Below are 16,969 nucleotides of genomic sequence, written 5' to 3' on the forward strand. Positions count from 1 at the left end.
TCCTCCTCCTCCTCCTCCTCCTCTCTTTCCTCCTTCTGAAAGGGTCTCAGAATCCCTGTCTGGCCTCAAACTCACTATGTAGTTGAGGATGACCTTGACCTTCATTCAGATCCTCCTGTCTCTTCCTTCCAGGCTAGGACTATATACCGGTATGTCTTAAGATTCTCAGTTCATTCTCCTGCATAAATAAGATATCACTCTCCCAACTGTGCTATACCTCTAGCCCTAGAATTGTTTTTATACTTATTTGTTTGGAGTGTGTGTGTGTGTGTGTGTGTGTGTGTGCAACTTCTGTGTGTTTTATTGCTAGTCGAGGCATCTCATCCGATCTCCTTGTTGGCAAGTATACCTGTTCAATACATCCCCATGGTTTCCAATACAACATTCCTTAAAATCAAATTATGTTGCTTCCACTGGATATAGGCCAAAGTCCAAAGCTCAATAGCACAATAAAATTTCCCACGATGCAGTGTGTATGTTTTGCTTCTATTTTATGTCTTCTCTTCCCTTTCCATGCTAAAGTGAGGTAGTATTTGCAATGCATTTATCTGCTTTATGCTTCAGGGCCTTTCCTCTCTTCCATGTCTTCTGTTTGCCAAGCCCTTATTGTTCTTGTAAACACCAGCTTTTCTTTTAAGATTGCACTCTTGCTGTCACCATCTGAGATCTGAGGATATGCCCCAGCTATAATCGGTACATTATTTTATACTACACTTTACACTTTATCACACTCACACAGTTCAGTATCTACCCTTTCCCTTCTCAACTTCAAGCTTCAAGAAGCTAAGGCCTTTTGACAGATTCATATTTGCATTTGGAATGCTTAGTAAAATGTCTAGCATTCAGAAGCAATAAATACTGAACCACTGAATGGAGTTAGGGTTTGTTCTGGGTCTCATGTGTAGCAGGATGGCCTCTAACTCTTTATGTAGCTGAGGCTGACCTTCAACTTCTAGTTCTCTTGCCCTTACCACGGGAGTGCTGGCCTTACAGGTAAGTCCCAACATGCGTGACATATGCAGCCTGAGGATTGAACCCAAGGCATCATGCGTGCTATGCAAGTACTGTCAACTGTAGCCCGATTAAAAAAAAACTCATTAGAATGTTTGAGTATATATTACAAATATATACTCCAACTCTGCTTTAGAAAACCTACCATTCTTTCCAATGAAGGAAGTTCAAATTAGTGAGGCTTTCCCATTCCTTGTCTTACATCTGGGTTTGGACAAAGCAGTAACTAGAAAGTATGGATTTGGATCACATGGACCAGTTTTATGGGTTCAGTGCACTTCCTTTGATTTCTTAGTGATTTCCAGGCAGCAACTTTTTTTTTTTTTTTTTTTTTGGCTTTTCGAGACAGGGTTTCTCTGTATAACCCTGGCTGTCCTGGAGCTCACTCTGTAGACCAGGCTGGCCTCGAACTCAGAAATCCACCTGCCTCTGCCTCCCGAGTGCTGGCAACTTTTAAAAGTACTTACAAAAGCAGCTTTGCTGCATCATTACTTTGGGTGCCTATCTTAGTCCATTCAGATTTGCCATAACAAAATGTTACAGACTAGCAGTTTGTGAACAACACGTTTGATTTTTCACAGCTCAGGAGGCTATATTCAAGGTCAAGGTGTTAGCAGGGTTTGGGTCGGCTGAGGGCCTTTGTGGTTCGATGGTTCTTTCGAAAGATGATGGTAGGGAAAAGACTCCTGCTGGCATGTTCTTTATTGTAATGTTAACCATGCGGTTAATGCATTGATTTCCTTATGATATCCCTACTCTAGAAACGTGCTTACAAGAGCTATGTTCGAGCCCTTCCTCTGCTGAAGAAAATGGGCATCAATTCCATCCTCCTTCGGAAAAGTATTGGTGCTCTTGAAGTGGCCTGTGGCATTGTCATGACCCTGGTACCCGGTCGTCCCAAAGATGTGGCCAACTTCTTCCTGCTCTTGCTGGTGTTGGCTGTGCTTTTCTTCCACCAGCTGGTCGGTGATCCTCTCAAACGTTACGCCCATGCTCTGGTGTTCGGAATCCTGCTCACCTGCCGCCTGTTGATTGCCCGCAAGCCAGAAGACAGATCCTCTGAGAAGAAGGCCTTGCCTGAGAGTGCAGAGGAGCAACCATCCTTGTATGAGAAGGCCCCCCAGGGCAAAGTGAAGGTGTCATAAAAATTGGAAGTACAAAGAATGGACCTTCTAGGCGGTTGCTTCCTAGACACCCAAGATGACGTCAGTGTGTGCGTGTGCGAGTGTGTGTGTTTTCCTTTGATTGTTTATCTTGGGAGTAAAGAGATAAATACAATCTGTAAGTTAATTGGCTTGTGTACATCTATACCCTAAAATGACCTCCCCACATTGACATTCGTGCACCACCTTTAATTCCTCTGGAGCAACAACACTCACATCTTGCTGCATGTACATGTATATGGCTACTATTGAGTTGTATTTGTGAGATGGACTCCAGCAAGCATGTGACTGTGAGATTATGTGTGGGGCAATGTATTTAACTGCTGTGCGTTGGGTATACACGTACTTAGAGAGGAGGCTCTGATCTTGAACTAATCCTGCTCAAGTGTCCTTCCCTTTATAAATTGTTTCCAGCAAAGAAGATAGAATAAAAGAACAAAAGAGAGTTGTTTCCTGGTGGAAAACAAATGACCTAGTTTGATCTTTCGCAGTGGGAGGGGTCGCCTTGCCTTTGTCTGAGCCCAAGCTATTGAGCTCTTTAATAACCTTTGACTAAACACAGTCAACTTTTGTTTTAAGCACAAAGCAGCCCCACTTTGCCATTCTCAGTAGCCACCCAGGAGCTGAAGCTTCCCCACTGTTTCCACCTAGGGACCAGGGATTGGTCCTGGTACAAGTTTCAATTTCCAGCCCTAGTGGTTTTCTGAAACCTGAAACTGGATGGAGAAGCTGTAGGCAGTATTCATCTGTAGGAAGAGTTCTCTATACCTATTGATTCCCCACCCAACTTTGCTAAAGTTAACAACTCCAAAACACCCCCTAGAAATGTCTACTTTACACCTCTTCAGCATTCCAGAAGGTGGAGTTTAGCTGGGGGAGGGACATTTGACATGGGTTAGTTGGATTGACCAGTATGGAAATTTGCTTCTGTAGTTACATACTGCTGTTTCTCTTTGTTAAATGTGCTTTGATGGTTTTAATATTGTATTGTTGTGATGGGGAAGGGGGTGGGTTTGTGTGTAGGGAGAGTGCTTACTGTATTTCTTCAGTGCCATCGTTCTTGGTAATTGATACTTGTCTTCTTTCGCTCACTCTTTCAAAATAAAGATTTTTGAAATTTGGAGGACGTGGTGTGGATATGGACTGCAAATCTGGAGAGAAAGGTTCCTGTAACCAAGGGGACTCAGCTTCTTCTGTCTGTGTGAATTTCTTGAGGTTTTCGTGTTATTTGTTTTAAGACAGGGTCTCACTCTGTAGCCTAAATTGGCCTCAAAGTAGAGATTCTCTTGCCCCTTCTTCCTCTATGAAACTAGGTCTCACTAGCTGGTCTGGAACTCCGAGAAATACACCTGCCTCTGCCTTCTGAGTGCTGGGTTAAAGGTATGTGCCACCGAACTTAGCTTCTGGCTTACAAACAAACAAACGAACGAACGAACGTCTAGATGAAGGAGAAGAGAATAAGGGTGTAATAATCTCAATATACATGTGAGGATGTTAACTTGTGTCTTTCTAAGTTCCTTCATGCTTTTTTTGCTGTTACCATGCAAGAGGGAAAGCCTTAGAGTCAGGAACCTAATACCGTGTCCAGGCTTAGGAAGGTCTTTATTGAGCGAGTCAAAGGAAAAGATGAAAAATTATTTCAGAAAACCCCCAAGGGTTCATTAAATAAATATGAAACTGTCTCTTACCACCGTGTGTCCCCAAAGTGACAAGTTGTACTGCCACAAATTTGTCAAGCTATGGAAGCTATTTTGTCACTTAGGGTACCATTTCATCTGTGAAAAGGAGGGTGAAGCCTTCAATCCTGTCTAGTTTACACTTCTTTGAGTCTATTAAATCATTAAAAGCATGAAAAATGGCTCGATAAAAATTTCAATTTTACTAAAGAGCAGCTATCAGAAAAAAATGGACAGTCTCAATTTTTATGCATGAGTAAATGAGTTTGTCAAACTACTCTGAAAGCCATGTTAGACGTGGTAGTCATTTCTGCTGTAGTCTATCTCAGATCCTTCAACTTAATCCTCGATTATGCTTCTCTGACATGACAAATTTTTTTTATATAATTTTGCATGCTGGGCAGTGGTGGCACACGCCTTTAATCCCAGCACTTGGGAGGCAGAGACAGGTGGATTTCTGAGTTCGAGGTCAGTGTGGCCTGCAGAGTGAGTTCCAGGACAGCCGGGGCTACACAGAGAAACCCTGTCTCAAAAACCATAATAATAATAATAATAATAATAATAATAATAATAATAATAATAATAATTTTTTGCATAAAGTTCATAATAATAATATGCTCTCAAGTCACTGAGAGGCATTAAATTAATCTCTTATTCCTAGGCATGTTTCTCCTTTTAAAGGCAAGGGTCACACTGTCTTTAGGGAGTCCTTGAACCTTCAGTGATCCCTCGCCTTCATGTCTCCTGTACTGGGATAAACAGGCTCCAGACACCACGCTGGGTTTTACTCCTAGTTTAATAGATATTAAATTAGGGGCTAAAGTTAGACCCTGGCCTAAGTTCTTGTTGCTGGTTTTGCTAGTTTAAGGCCAGTTAGTTTTTTAAAGTTAGGATTTTTGTTTTCTTACATGTTGACAGAGCCTTCCAGGTATATTAGCCTCTCACCCAGTTTAGTTTTAGTGAGTTTAAGTTACTTGTTACCCATTGTCTGTCAAAATCAGGCAGATCTTGTGGTTTCCTCAGCCCCACTGTGCCAACTCTACACGAAAGCGACACTTTTTAAGCCACGCACATAGGGGAAAATCCACCTTTATTGTCAAACTTGAGTTTCAAATTTTTTTCCTGCAGATTCAAAGCCCCGACATCTGGGTGTGTGTGTATGTGGGGGGTCCATGCAGACAAAATGAACAGGACACTTGACCGCATTAAATTCTAGCCACTTAGCACTATTTCACTCAGAAGGGCAGATGCAAGCCTTTGCAAGTCACACAGAATGCCACACGCCAAGTGACGCCAGGAGCAATTGGCTGGGGCGCGCGCCGCAGGCCTACGTGGGCGGAGCCAGCCGCTGCGTCGTCAGAGAGCCGCGTCACTTTCCGCGCGCCGCCACCTCCCGCCCTAGAGCGGCACTCGAGCCAATTAGTGTTTTGGCTGAACTCCTCGGCCGCCGCGGGCTCCTCCCAGGCGCATGCGCGGGGCGGGGCCGCACCTTTGAATCTCGGAGGCGGCTTTTGGGCTCCGGAGGCTGTGTGGTCGCAGAGGTTCTCTAGGTGAGTTGCCTAGCGGCTGGGGTTGGGTTGGAGGCTCAGAGATCTTCTGGAGTCCTGTGACTCGCGGAAGTAGGATTAATCCCAAAAAGGATAGCTGGGATCCCATTTCCCCCTGTGGACCCAGGAATCGGCCTAGTCGGGAGTGGTTTGCTGATTTCACTGTTGGGTGGAGAGGGGAGGTGACTTGTGAGTTGACCCACGAGACGTGCTGAACAGTTCGTCCAATGGGGTCATAATTTGCTCCCTGACCTCTCTATAGGACGCTTCTGTCATGAGACCTCTTCTCCCTGAGATTTGAATTTAATTGTTCCCTTGCTCTGGTCTCATCCGTTCTAGGGTGAAGAGATTAAAAGATGGAAGAGATCATTCCATCTTTCCCCATAAATTTTTCCCACTTGAAGCTAAAACCTGAGAAGTCAGTTTTGGTTCCTTATTGGTCATTCTTGGTTTCCCTCATTCCTGTGTCTAATTGGTTGTTGTTGTTTTGTTTTTCCTCTTTAACAGTATGCCCGAGAGCATGTGCTGCTGAATGGAGCATCCAGTCTGCCTCTAAATGAGTGTCTTATTTTACACTTTTACACAGCCTAGGCCTACTGTAGGCCAGTCATCCACTTTTGTTGCCAAGGCCTGGTAAGTTTTCTTGACACGTCTGGACTCTAGTCTTCCCAACAGAAAAAATATGGTCTTTAGTCTAATATCTCCTGCGGTTTCCTATAACACTGAAAAGTCAGAGTGCCTACTCTTTGCTTATAAGACCCAATATGATCTCCTTGCTTACCTCTCTGACTTCATCCATAACTTTCCTCTTCTTCCATCCCACTCTTTCCACACTGCTGTTGACATGTTTTCTTGACCACACAAAGTTCGCTTGAGCGATCTTATGCTTACCTTTCCCTTGTCATAAAATATCCTTCCACCCCGTGCTCAGGTGGCACACTCCTCCATGGTACTTAGATTCAATTAAAGGTCACTTGACAGAGGTGTCTTAATTACTTTCCTATTGGCAACTTATAAAAGAAAGCATTTAATTGAAGGTTTACTATTCCAGAGAGTAGTGTAGTCCATGACCCATCATGGTGGCAGACAGGCAGGCATGGCACTGGAACAGTAGCTGAGAGCTTATTATATCTGGTCCACATGCACAAGGCAGAGAGCTAAATGTGTCTCTTCCAACAAGGCCACAGCCCCTCTACTCCTTCCTAAATAGTTCCACTAGCTGGGGACCAAGTATTCAAACATATCGGCCTATGGGGGGGGGGGGGAGGGTTCTCATTCAAACATCACAAGAGGCTTTCTCTGAATACTACTCTACCCTGTTTCCGACCTATCACCACACTAGTTACAGGTTGATGATTCATTAGTTCATGAATTTGGGTGCCATGATGTTTTATTTTTACAGCCCTGGTAACTAAGTTTGCATTTGGTATGAAGATGGTATACAGTAATTATTTATTAAATGTTGGAATTAATAAATGGATAATATTACTGCTCTTGGTACTAGTTAGCTTTTTAAACTGTGTGGTGGTTTTAACATAGTACTGACACAAAAGGAGTATAAAGAGTGAAGGCAAAATCAAGGAAGGGTAGAGAGAAAAAGGAGGGGTAGGTATGGAAAAAGTATGCAATCATGAAATGGAATGGTTTTGTACTTATATGACAAAGCCATTTTAAAAGGGAACATGTGTTGTCAGAGTTTAACTGATAATATTTTATAGTGGCAAGTTATTAATCTGTTTCTGTTTTGGTCAAGGGCTTTCTAAAACAAGCAAAAACGGTAGCATGCAGGTTATGTCTCCTGAATTCTTTGTCACTGACTACCTGTTGCAGATGGGAATTCCAGCAAATATGGTCGTGTCTCTAGCTGATTAATAGTAATGTGGCACTTGTTTCTGTCTAGAATGTGAATACAGCGATGGCAACTCAAAGGGTTACTAGAAACTACCAGCAAGGAAAGAGAATTTCTCAAGGCAGCACTAGCCGTCAGACCAGTCTCTTAGACTGGAAGGTGCAAGACAAATCAGGCAATTCCAAGAGTGTCTTGAAAGAAAGCAGTTCAGTGGAAGATTCTAAACGTGCTGATGATCGAACTGAAGATGCTCTGCAGATAGCGGTAGGATACTTCCAGAAAGGTAAAGGCAGGTTGCTTTCCTTGTGAATGTGCAGGGGTTTGGTTTTGTATTGTTTTTATTTACTTTTTTGAATTGAGACCGAGTCTCTGTATCCCAGGCTGGCTTGGATTTCCCTTTGTAGCTGAGGGTTGCCTGCAGCTCCCAATCTGCCTGCTTCTCACTCCTGCTTGTTGCGATTCCAGGTGTACATTACCATGTCTGCTTTATGTGGAGCTGGGGATAGAGGCCAGAACTCTAGCAACTTAGCTACAGGCCCAGCCCCCAAACTCCTATTTCTAAAAATATTTCAATTGTAATTGCTGCATGCAGTAGCAGATACACCCATAATTCCAAGCACTGGGGGTAAGGCTTAGGTAAGAAGAACATAATTCAAGACTACATTGGACTATATAGTGGGAACCTGTCTAAGACTTTTTTTTTGAGCCCTTGCTGGCCTGGAACTTATTATGTAGACTAACTGGCCTCGAACTCAGAGCTCTATCTGCATCTTTCTCCTAAATGCTAGGGTTCAAGGCATTATCATGTCCACCTGTAAGATGCTTCTAAAGGAAACATGTTTTCATTTATTCAAATTTTTATGTAATAGTCATTTATAGAGAATTTACTATATAATGATAAATAATATAAATAAATAATTATAAATTATATAATATAGAGCAAACAAGGCATCTCCCCAGCATAGTTGGCAGACACAGTGATCACCTGGGAATCTTCCAAACAGATTAATGTTTGTCATCTACTCTTAGCCATCTGATTTTGTTAGTGTGAGATGGAACCTGGCATGGTGATTTTTAAAAGGTTTCTAGTAGGCTGGGGAGAGGTCCAGTTGATGAGTGTGCCTGTAAAAAGTCTTGGCATCGTGTATATGCTAATACTGGAAGTACTAGGGCAGCAGAGATGAGAGACTTCTTGTAGCTTACTAGCCAGAAGTCTAGCCAAATTGGGAGAGCTCCCAGTTCAGTGAGAATCCTTTTCTTAAAAAAAAAAAAAAAAAAGGTGGAGCGTTAGCAGCATCACCATTGTCTGCCCCCCCCCCCCACATGACTACACATAAACAGGAATGGGCACACGCACACCTATATACACAAATAAAGATTTCTAGGTAATTCATTGCACTGCAGAATCTGGGAATTGTCCTAATTTGAAAGAGGTTTTAATTTAACTTAATATCACACACTCTGTCTATCTCATACTTAATATCACACACACTCTCTCTCTCATACATACACACACACACACTAGAGATGTCAGTGCATGATGAAAGTATTGAGTAATAAAGGCTCTTAAGGCTTGTTTTTTGAAGGAAAACATTTATTGCCTAAATCTGTTCCTTTAACAAGGTTGTAATTGTTGAGGATGGAACACGGAAAGAATGTTCAAGGTCTCATTGTTTCATTATTTTTTCTCTTTCCAGGTCCTAAGAAAGCTTCACTGAGTAAAGATAAGTTCTTGGAAAAACACTTGAAAACTGTAGAAAATGTGTCTTTGAGCAATGGCTTAGCTCCAGAGGCAATTGATGTTTTACTGAATGTGGCAGTCAGTGGCAAGTTTGGTAGGTTCCATTTGTTATCAGTTTCTTGTTAGTTCCGCCTTTCCTCACAGTTTGTGGGTCTTATTTGTTTTGTTTTGTTTTTTCCCTTCGAAAGGAAATGTACTGTATCTTTTTTGGTTTTGCCTGACAATAGGTTCTTTTATACAATATATCCTGATCATGGCTTCTCCTTTATCATATCCTCCCAGATCATCCCCACCTCCTGACCCATCCGACCTCATACTTGCTTTTTCTCTCTCTTTAGAAGAAAATAAATAAGCGGGGTGTGGTGGCATATGCCTTTAATCCCAGCATTTGGGAGTAAAGGCAGAGGCAGGGAAATTTCTGAGTTCGAGGCCAGCCTGGTTTACAGAGTGAGTTCCAGGACAGCCAGGGCTACACAGAGAAGCCCTGTCTTGAAAAAAAAAAAACAAAGAAAAAAGAAAGAAAGAAAGAAAGAAAGAAAGAAAGAAAGAAAGAAAGAAAGAAAGAAAGAAAAAGAAAAAATAAGTAAAACAGGCAAATAAACCAGAATAGAACAAACCAACAGGCCAACAAAACACAGGAGAAGCATATACACACGCGGAGACATAATGAGATAACTGAAGTTGACTTAGAGTTTGCGAAGTAGACCAGGCTGGTCTTGGATTTGCTTTGATCCTTCTGCCTCTGCCTCCCAAGTATTGGGAATATAGATGTGCACCACTGCAGCTAGGCTTTTTTAAGAATGTATTTATTTTGTTTTATGTGTATGAGTGTTTTGCTTCCATGCATGTATGTAAACCTTGTGTGTGTCTGGTGTCTTTGGAGGTCAGAAGAGTGTGCGGAGTACTCTGGTGCTGGTGGTTGTGAGCCACCATGTGGGTCTTAGGAGCTAAACACAAGCCTTCTGCTAGAGCGTCATGGTCATGTTTGCTTAACTTCCGAGCTCCCCCCTGCACCCTCCCCCTCCAGCCTTTAAGATTTTTTTGAATTAAGTTTTGTGTTGAAATCAGTTGCCCTATTCTCTCCAAAAGATCAATCTAGTGATCTTATGTACAATGGCAATGTGGGATTTTCTATGTTTAGACTGCTTTGTAAGCCAAGAGTATCTGTGCATATTGCTGAAAGTGACCTGTTACCACATCTTCATAAGTAAAAATGCATGTGGGACTCTGTTACCAGATGCAAGGAACCATTTTTAGTATTTTTTTTTCAGAACCATAGATTAATTAGTGTTCCCAAAGAGGGTCTTTAAAAGAAAGATTGCTTAGTCTGTTTCATTGCTTTAGGTTTCTATTTACCTGACAAGGTTCTATTTATACCGTCTTCATTTCAGTATCTGACCCTGGCAGTTAAAATGCTTTTCTCTCCTGTTTCTTTGTCCTAAGTTCATTGGTTAGAGTGAGAGGTAGGAGAGAGACTAAGAAATACCACCTGATCACTGTCTTTTTTACTTTTAGCTTTCTCTCACCTGAATTCACGCATACAGAATAGCCCATCTTCATTTTAGTGTGTATAGGCCAACAAGCTGGCTCATCAGGCCTCCATGCAAGCCTGAGACTTGCGTTCAGTTCCTGGGACCCACGTAGTGGACTGAGAGGACCAATTCCCACTCTCCCACTAGTAGTCTCCTCTGACCTCCACGCATATGACACAGTATAGGGACACACACACACACACTCACACACACACAAATAAATGTAGAAGATAAAACAAAGATGTGAAGAAAGGCCCATACTGATCAAAGAGCCTTAATGTCAAAGCTAGAATCAGGAAAATCGCATCTCCTAACTCTAGTGTCTATGCCTACATTGCCACAGTTTTTGCTAATGGTACAGCTATGATACCTATGCTTTAACACAAACTGTTTTCTTGTCTTTGCATATTAATGTATAACCTTCCATTCTGTTTACAGAAGTGGGTGTGAATGTGGTTATATGTGCGTTCACTTTAAAGGTAACATACTGGCTGATTTCAAGTATCCTGTTTCTGTTCTTTACCTGATTAGTTCTATGTGTTCCTAGATTGTTAAACTAGACATAATGGATTGCTGTCCTTGCAGGTCATGGTTTCAGATACTTTAGTTCTCATACCTTTTCAGAAATTTGTGATCCATTGCTTTCTGCCGAGATCAATTTTACGTTTGTTTCTCCCTTTAAAAGTATATATAGAATGGGCAGTCTTTTATAATTTTTCCCTTTGGATATGTAATGGATATCTGATATCCAACCATAAATTAATGGTAGGAAGCTTTTCCTGATGTATGCCAGATATTGAGGTGTTGGAAAATGCTTCAGGCTCTGGAAATTTGTTTCTAATATTTGAAAGGTAAGTCAGTGTGGTAGTGCGCATAGGTAGATGTCAACACTAGAGAAACTGAGCCTGAGGGTTGTATTGACTTCAAGATCAGGATGGGCCACCTAATGAGACTATCTAAAAAAAACTGAAAAGGAAAGAGGATAACCTCTGGCTTTTGTTATATTTATTTATCTATTTCTTCTTTATTTTTTGAGACAGAGTCTCACATTGTAGCCTCGGCTGGCCTGAAACTTGCTATATAGACAAGACTAGCCTTGAACTCAGAGATATCTACTTGGGTCTGCCTCCTGAGTACTAAAAAAAAAGGTGTACACCACTGTACCTGGCTGTTAATTTTTTATTTTTATGTTAAATTGAAATTCGCTGAGGTCAAATGTTGCCATCGGAAGTCCTTTTTTCTCTGTTAGGTATTTCTGTATTGTTCTCCATATTAGATCATTACATTTATCTCTGGGGACATTAAAATGAGCATTTTGGGAGTAGGTATGGTAGAAAATGGTATCAGACATGCATAGAGCCTTTAGATGCATGGTTCTCAGTCTCCCTAATGCTGTTACTCTTTAGTACAGTTCTTCAGGTTGTGGTGTTCCCCCAACCCTAAAACTATTTTCATTGCTACCTCGGAACTGTAATTCTGGCCCTGTTGTGAATCGTAATGTAAATATCTGATATATGACCCTCAAAGGGATTGCAACCAACAGTTTGAGAAGCACTGCTTTAGACTGTCCACTAATTTTAGAAATTACTAAGGAAAATAGAGTAAGTGTAGAACCCCCACTTTGCATTTGCTCTCTGGCAAGGATGGCTGTTTGAAAGTTTAAATGGCTACTGGATAGAAATGGGAGATAATAAAACCTAGAATTGCCAGGGAAATCATTTTTTTTTATTAAGAGACTTTTTATTTTTAATTTTTTGTTGCTTGTTTTTGCTTTTCTCTAACCCTGCCTTTGTGTCTGTGTGGATGCTGGTGCCTGCAGAGCTAAGAGGCACCACAGCCACGGAACACCTACAGTTGCGGTTGGTTCTGAGCCACTCATATGGACCCTGGAAACCAAACTCTGGTGCTTTGCAAGAATAGTATATACTCGTAACAAGTGAGCTATCTCTCTAGCACCCACTCCCCCCTTTTTTAAAAATTCAAGACAGAGTTTCACAGGGCCTGGAGAGATGGCTCAGCAGCTAAGGTTTAAATCTCAGCACCCACATGGCCGCTCACAACTATCTGTAACTCCAAGATCTGACACCCTCACAGAGAAAGGTTTCTCTAGCCCTGGCTGTCCTGGAACGCGTGCTGTAGACCAGGTTGGCCGGAAACTTAAAAGATCCAGCTGCCTCTGCTTCTCAAGTTCTAGGAATAGTGGGATGAGTTACCATACCCAGCCCTTTAAAAAAAATTCTTAAACTTAACAACTCAGGAAGATACCTGCTAGTAGGTTTAGCCCATTAATAATAATCTATTGTATTATTGCAAAACTAAAGTAAAAGACACTTTGAGATTTCCTTGTGATTGAAAGGCTTTTTAGTGTTGAGTTATAATTCATATAATACTAAAATTTATGATGCTTTAAGAATTGAATGTATAGGGATGAGGATATGGCACAGTGAGAGAGTGCTTGCCTCATGTGCAGGAGCCCTGGGATTGAAAAACATCCACATTGTATCTTTTGATATTCACCGAGTCCTGCAATCATCAAAATGATCAAATTGCTAAATATTTTAATCATTTAATCAAAAGGAAACACTTTTCTCATTTCTTCTTTTTGAGACAAGGTAATGCTATGTAGCTCAGACTGGCCTCAAACTTATAATCTTGCTTCAGCCTCTTGAGTGCTAGGATTAAAGGCCTGTACCTCCATGGTCAGCTCTTAATGTCCGTCTATGTTTTTGATACAGGGTTTCTTGTGTAACAGCCCTGGCTGTCCTGGAATTCACTCTATAGATCAGATTGGCCTTGAACACAGAAATCCACCTACCTTTGCCTCCCAGGTGCTGGAATTAAAGGCAAGAGCTACCAGGCCTTGTCCCTTAACCTAATTTTAAAAAAAATAATAGATTTTTTTGGGTCAACTAATTTGACTTAAGAGCTGAGGAGATGGCTCAGTTGTCAAAGTGCTTGCCACACAAGAATGAGAACCTCTGTTTAGATTCCCAGCACTCAATTAATAGTCAAGGGCAAGGGGCTAGAGAAATGGCTCAGTGGTTAAGAGCACTAGCTGCATTTCCAGGGGACATGGGTTTAACTCCTAGCACCTATATTGGTGCCTCACATCCTTCTGTAACTCTAGTCCCAGGAATGTGACACACTCTTCTGGCCTCCGATGCACATGTGACACACATATGTGTATGCAAACAAGATTTTATATATATATATAAAGCAAGCAAGCCAGCCAGGGTCTTTCTTTCCCAGTGCTGTGGAGATGGAGACCAGAGGATACATATGGCTTGCTGAGCAGCCAGTCTATCTGGGTCTGTGAGCTCTAGCTTAATTGTCAAACCATGTCTCAAAAAGTAAGTGGATGGGGCTAGAGAGATGGCTCAGTGGTTAAGACCACTTGCTGCTCTGCCAGAAGACCCAGCTTTGATTCTCAGCACCCATATGGCAGCTTACAGCTGTCTCTCAGTCCAGTTCCAGGGGATCCAGTCCCCTCTTCTGACCTCAGTGGGCCCTGCATGCACATGGTACACACACATACATGCAGGCAAAATACCCATACATATAAAATAATAAAATACAAATGCTTTTTGAGAAGCAGGGTGGAGAACAGTTAAGGAAGACACCTAACACCAAGCTTTGTCCTCTGCACAGATGCATGCTTACATGCATACACATTTGCACGCATGTGGACATGTACACACCCAAAATAATTTGCCTTTTTGTTTGTTTTAGAGGTTTTTAAAGAGTCATGACCCATAGGGAATAATAGCAAAGGAACGATTGAGACACTAAAATCCAGTTTAATTTAATAGTGGTCCATTTTCCAGGGAATGCTGTAAACTCACGGATATTGAAGTGCATGATTCCAGAAAGTCACATATCAGAAGATTCTGTGGTTAAGGCGGTATCCTGGCTCTGTGTTGACAAGTGTTCTGGTAATACCAAGGTAATCTTTTTGGATACTTTGATGATAAGTCCTTCAGAAGCCACTTAAGGGCTAGCAGAGAAGAGCCACTTATGGAGCAATGGCAGTGGTCTTTTGTACATAGCCTGTGGTTTCAGAACAATGTAGCTTGATAAAAGGACCCCGTTCAAAAAGAATTTTTTACAACAAAATAAAAATCTATTATCCTACTTGGTGCTAGAAGCTTTTAAAATAACCCTGAGGGGTGGGAATTAACATTCCTCTGTAACAATTAGTTACATTTCTCTAAGGACGGTGCTTTTTCTCTGTCAAACAGGTACTTTTTTATCGTTGGTTGGTTGCGATGTTTGACTTTATTGATCATAAGAAGCAAATTTATTCTCTGTATGGCTTCTTTTTTGCTTCATTGCAAGATGATACTCTGGTAAGTAAATATCGACCAGCATTGAGCTTCAGTCAAATACTCTATTTGTACATGTTGGCATGCCACCTAATGAGTGTTCTATACTTAAAGATATGTTAAGAATGCAGAAGGCATAAAGAATTACACAGCAGATATCTTTGCCACACTGTCTCACAGATTAATGCATCTGTGGTATTTGCTGTCTGTTTTTTTTTAAGAAAACATTACAGACAAGAGTTTTGTTGATGTAGCCCAGTGATTGTCATTTCCCCTTTTAAACTACATCAGAATCCTTTGGGAGAGTTGGTGTGAATTTTCTCGACACTGCAAAAACTACATCAAAACCATTAAGGAGGAAAATATATTTCACAAGTTGCAAATAGACTGATTTTTTATTAAATAGCATAATTATTCCTATTAGTATATTAATAATGCCAAGAAATGAACCTACTGGCCACCTAGAATATTTTCAAGGACAATCAATAGTTTACTGATCACATAAGGCACATACTTAACCAAATTCCTCTTAGCTTTGGGAATGGAATTCATATGTTTATTTATGAAAATTCATGTTACCATCCTGTTTCTTTACTTGTTCTGGGTAGGCATACATTTTTTTATTAAAGATGTATTTATGTGTATGAGTGTTTTGCTTACATGTATGCTTGGGAACTGTCTGCAGGCTTAGTGCCCATGGGGTTCAGAAGAGCGTGTTGGATTCCCTGGAACTAGAATTATAAACAGTTGTAAGCTGGCATGTGGGTACTGGGAATTGATCCTATGTCCCCTGCAAGATCAGTAAGTGGTCTTAACCACTGAGCCATCTTTCTAGTTCCTAGATTAAAAAGATTTAGCTTTTTGTACTTCAGTAGTATAAAAATGTAGCAAGGGAATTAAAGAAACCACATGAAGGTAACAACGCAAGAGCGATGGCTCAGTGGCTAAGAGCAGCTGCTGCTCTTTCAGAGGGCCTGGGTTCAATTCCTAGCACTTACAGGGTGGATCAAAACCATCTTTAGCTTTAATCTACTAGAACTTCGGTTTCAGGGGATCAGGTGCCCTCTTCTGGCCTCTGCGGGCACTGCACACATGTAATACATAGATATACAATGTAGACAAAGCACCCTACACACTTTTTCAAAAGTTGAATTATAAAAGACGGCAAAATAGAAGATAGTAGTTACTATACGATAATGAAACCATGCAAATCAGTGATTAGTAAAGGCATAAAAGATGTAAGCATTAAGCCAAGCCTAGGAAGGGTGAATTGAATTTGTGATTTTTTTTTTTTTTAAAGGCAGTTTCATTATGAAGCTCTGGCTCGTTTGGAACTTTCTATGTAGAACAGGCTACCCTTGAGTTTAAAGGTCTGCCTGCTTCTGCTTGCCAAGTGCTGGTGTGCCACCATGTTCTGTGGTTTAGGGCTCTGACAGAAGGAAATAGTGTTAGTTCTGAGGGGAGGATCTCCGGCTGTGAGATGTGGAAGTTGTGTTTTAGGAGACTACAGATAGAGCAGCCTGACTTAGTGAGGTTGGTATTGGATGGTAGTGCTTGGTAAGACTGAGAAATAGGGTTTGGCAATAAATTGTAGAGAGTTTTTTTTTAAAGAAGTTGAACTTTATTATTTTAAAGAATATATTTTTGTTTAGTGTGTGTGTGTGTATACATATGCCAGGGCACATGTGTGGCGGTCAGAGGACAGCTTGAGGGAGTTGGGTCACTATTTCCACCATGTGACTCCTGGGACTTGTACTCCTCTTGTCAGCTTGGCAGAAGGCGCCCCCCCCCCCTTTTTTTAAACCTGTGAAGCCATTTTGCTGTCCCCTACATTTTATCTATTTTGTGTGGATATGTGGGTATCCCACAACATATATGAGGAGGTTGGAGGACGACTTGCTGGACTTGGTTCACTCTGCATCTTTGTCTTGAACTCAGATTATCAGACCTGGCAACAGGTAACTGTTTTTTCGTTACCTGCTGAGCTGTTTTGGTTGACCATGACTGTCTTTTTAAAATGAGAACTATGTGTATGTATCTGCCATGGTGGACTGTATGTGAGTGTATGTATGTATCTGCCATGGTGGACTGTATGTGAGTGTGTGTGTATCTGCCATGGTGGACTGTA

General features: G+C 41.4%; 2 protein-coding genes across 2 annotated transcripts in view; both read left to right on the plus strand.

The window, feature by feature from the left end:
* The window catches only part of Tmem35a (transmembrane protein 35A), an 11,045-nt gene extending 7,745 nt beyond the window's left edge, over nucleotides 1–3,300 (plus strand). Inside the window, exon 2 of the mRNA XM_021188136.1 lies at nucleotides 1,773–3,300. Within this exon, the coding sequence (XP_021043795.1) occupies nucleotides 1,773–2,156 (384 nt within the window). The 3' untranslated portion in view covers nucleotides 2,157–3,300. The remainder of the gene's footprint in view (nucleotides 1–1,772) is intronic.
* Nucleotides 3,301–5,314: 2,014 nt separating this feature from the next.
* Nucleotides 5,315–16,969, plus strand: part of Cenpi (centromere protein I) — a 54,066-nt gene continuing 42,411 nt past the window's right edge. The window contains exons 1-6 of the mRNA XM_021188448.2: nucleotides 5,315–5,400; nucleotides 5,905–6,030; nucleotides 7,298–7,529; nucleotides 8,944–9,081; nucleotides 14,344–14,462; nucleotides 14,758–14,865. Coding sequence (XP_021044107.1) covers nucleotides 7,313–7,529; nucleotides 8,944–9,081; nucleotides 14,344–14,462; nucleotides 14,758–14,865 — 582 coding nt within the window. The 5' untranslated portion in view covers nucleotides 5,315–5,400; nucleotides 5,905–6,030; nucleotides 7,298–7,312. The remainder of the gene's footprint in view (nucleotides 5,401–5,904; nucleotides 6,031–7,297; nucleotides 7,530–8,943; nucleotides 9,082–14,343; nucleotides 14,463–14,757; nucleotides 14,866–16,969) is intronic.

Source organism: Mus pahari, chromosome X (genome assembly GCF_900095145.1).
Source record: "Mus pahari chromosome X, PAHARI_EIJ_v1.1, whole genome shotgun sequence".
Classification (NCBI taxonomy): Eukaryota; Metazoa; Chordata; class Mammalia; order Rodentia; family Muridae; genus Mus; species Mus pahari.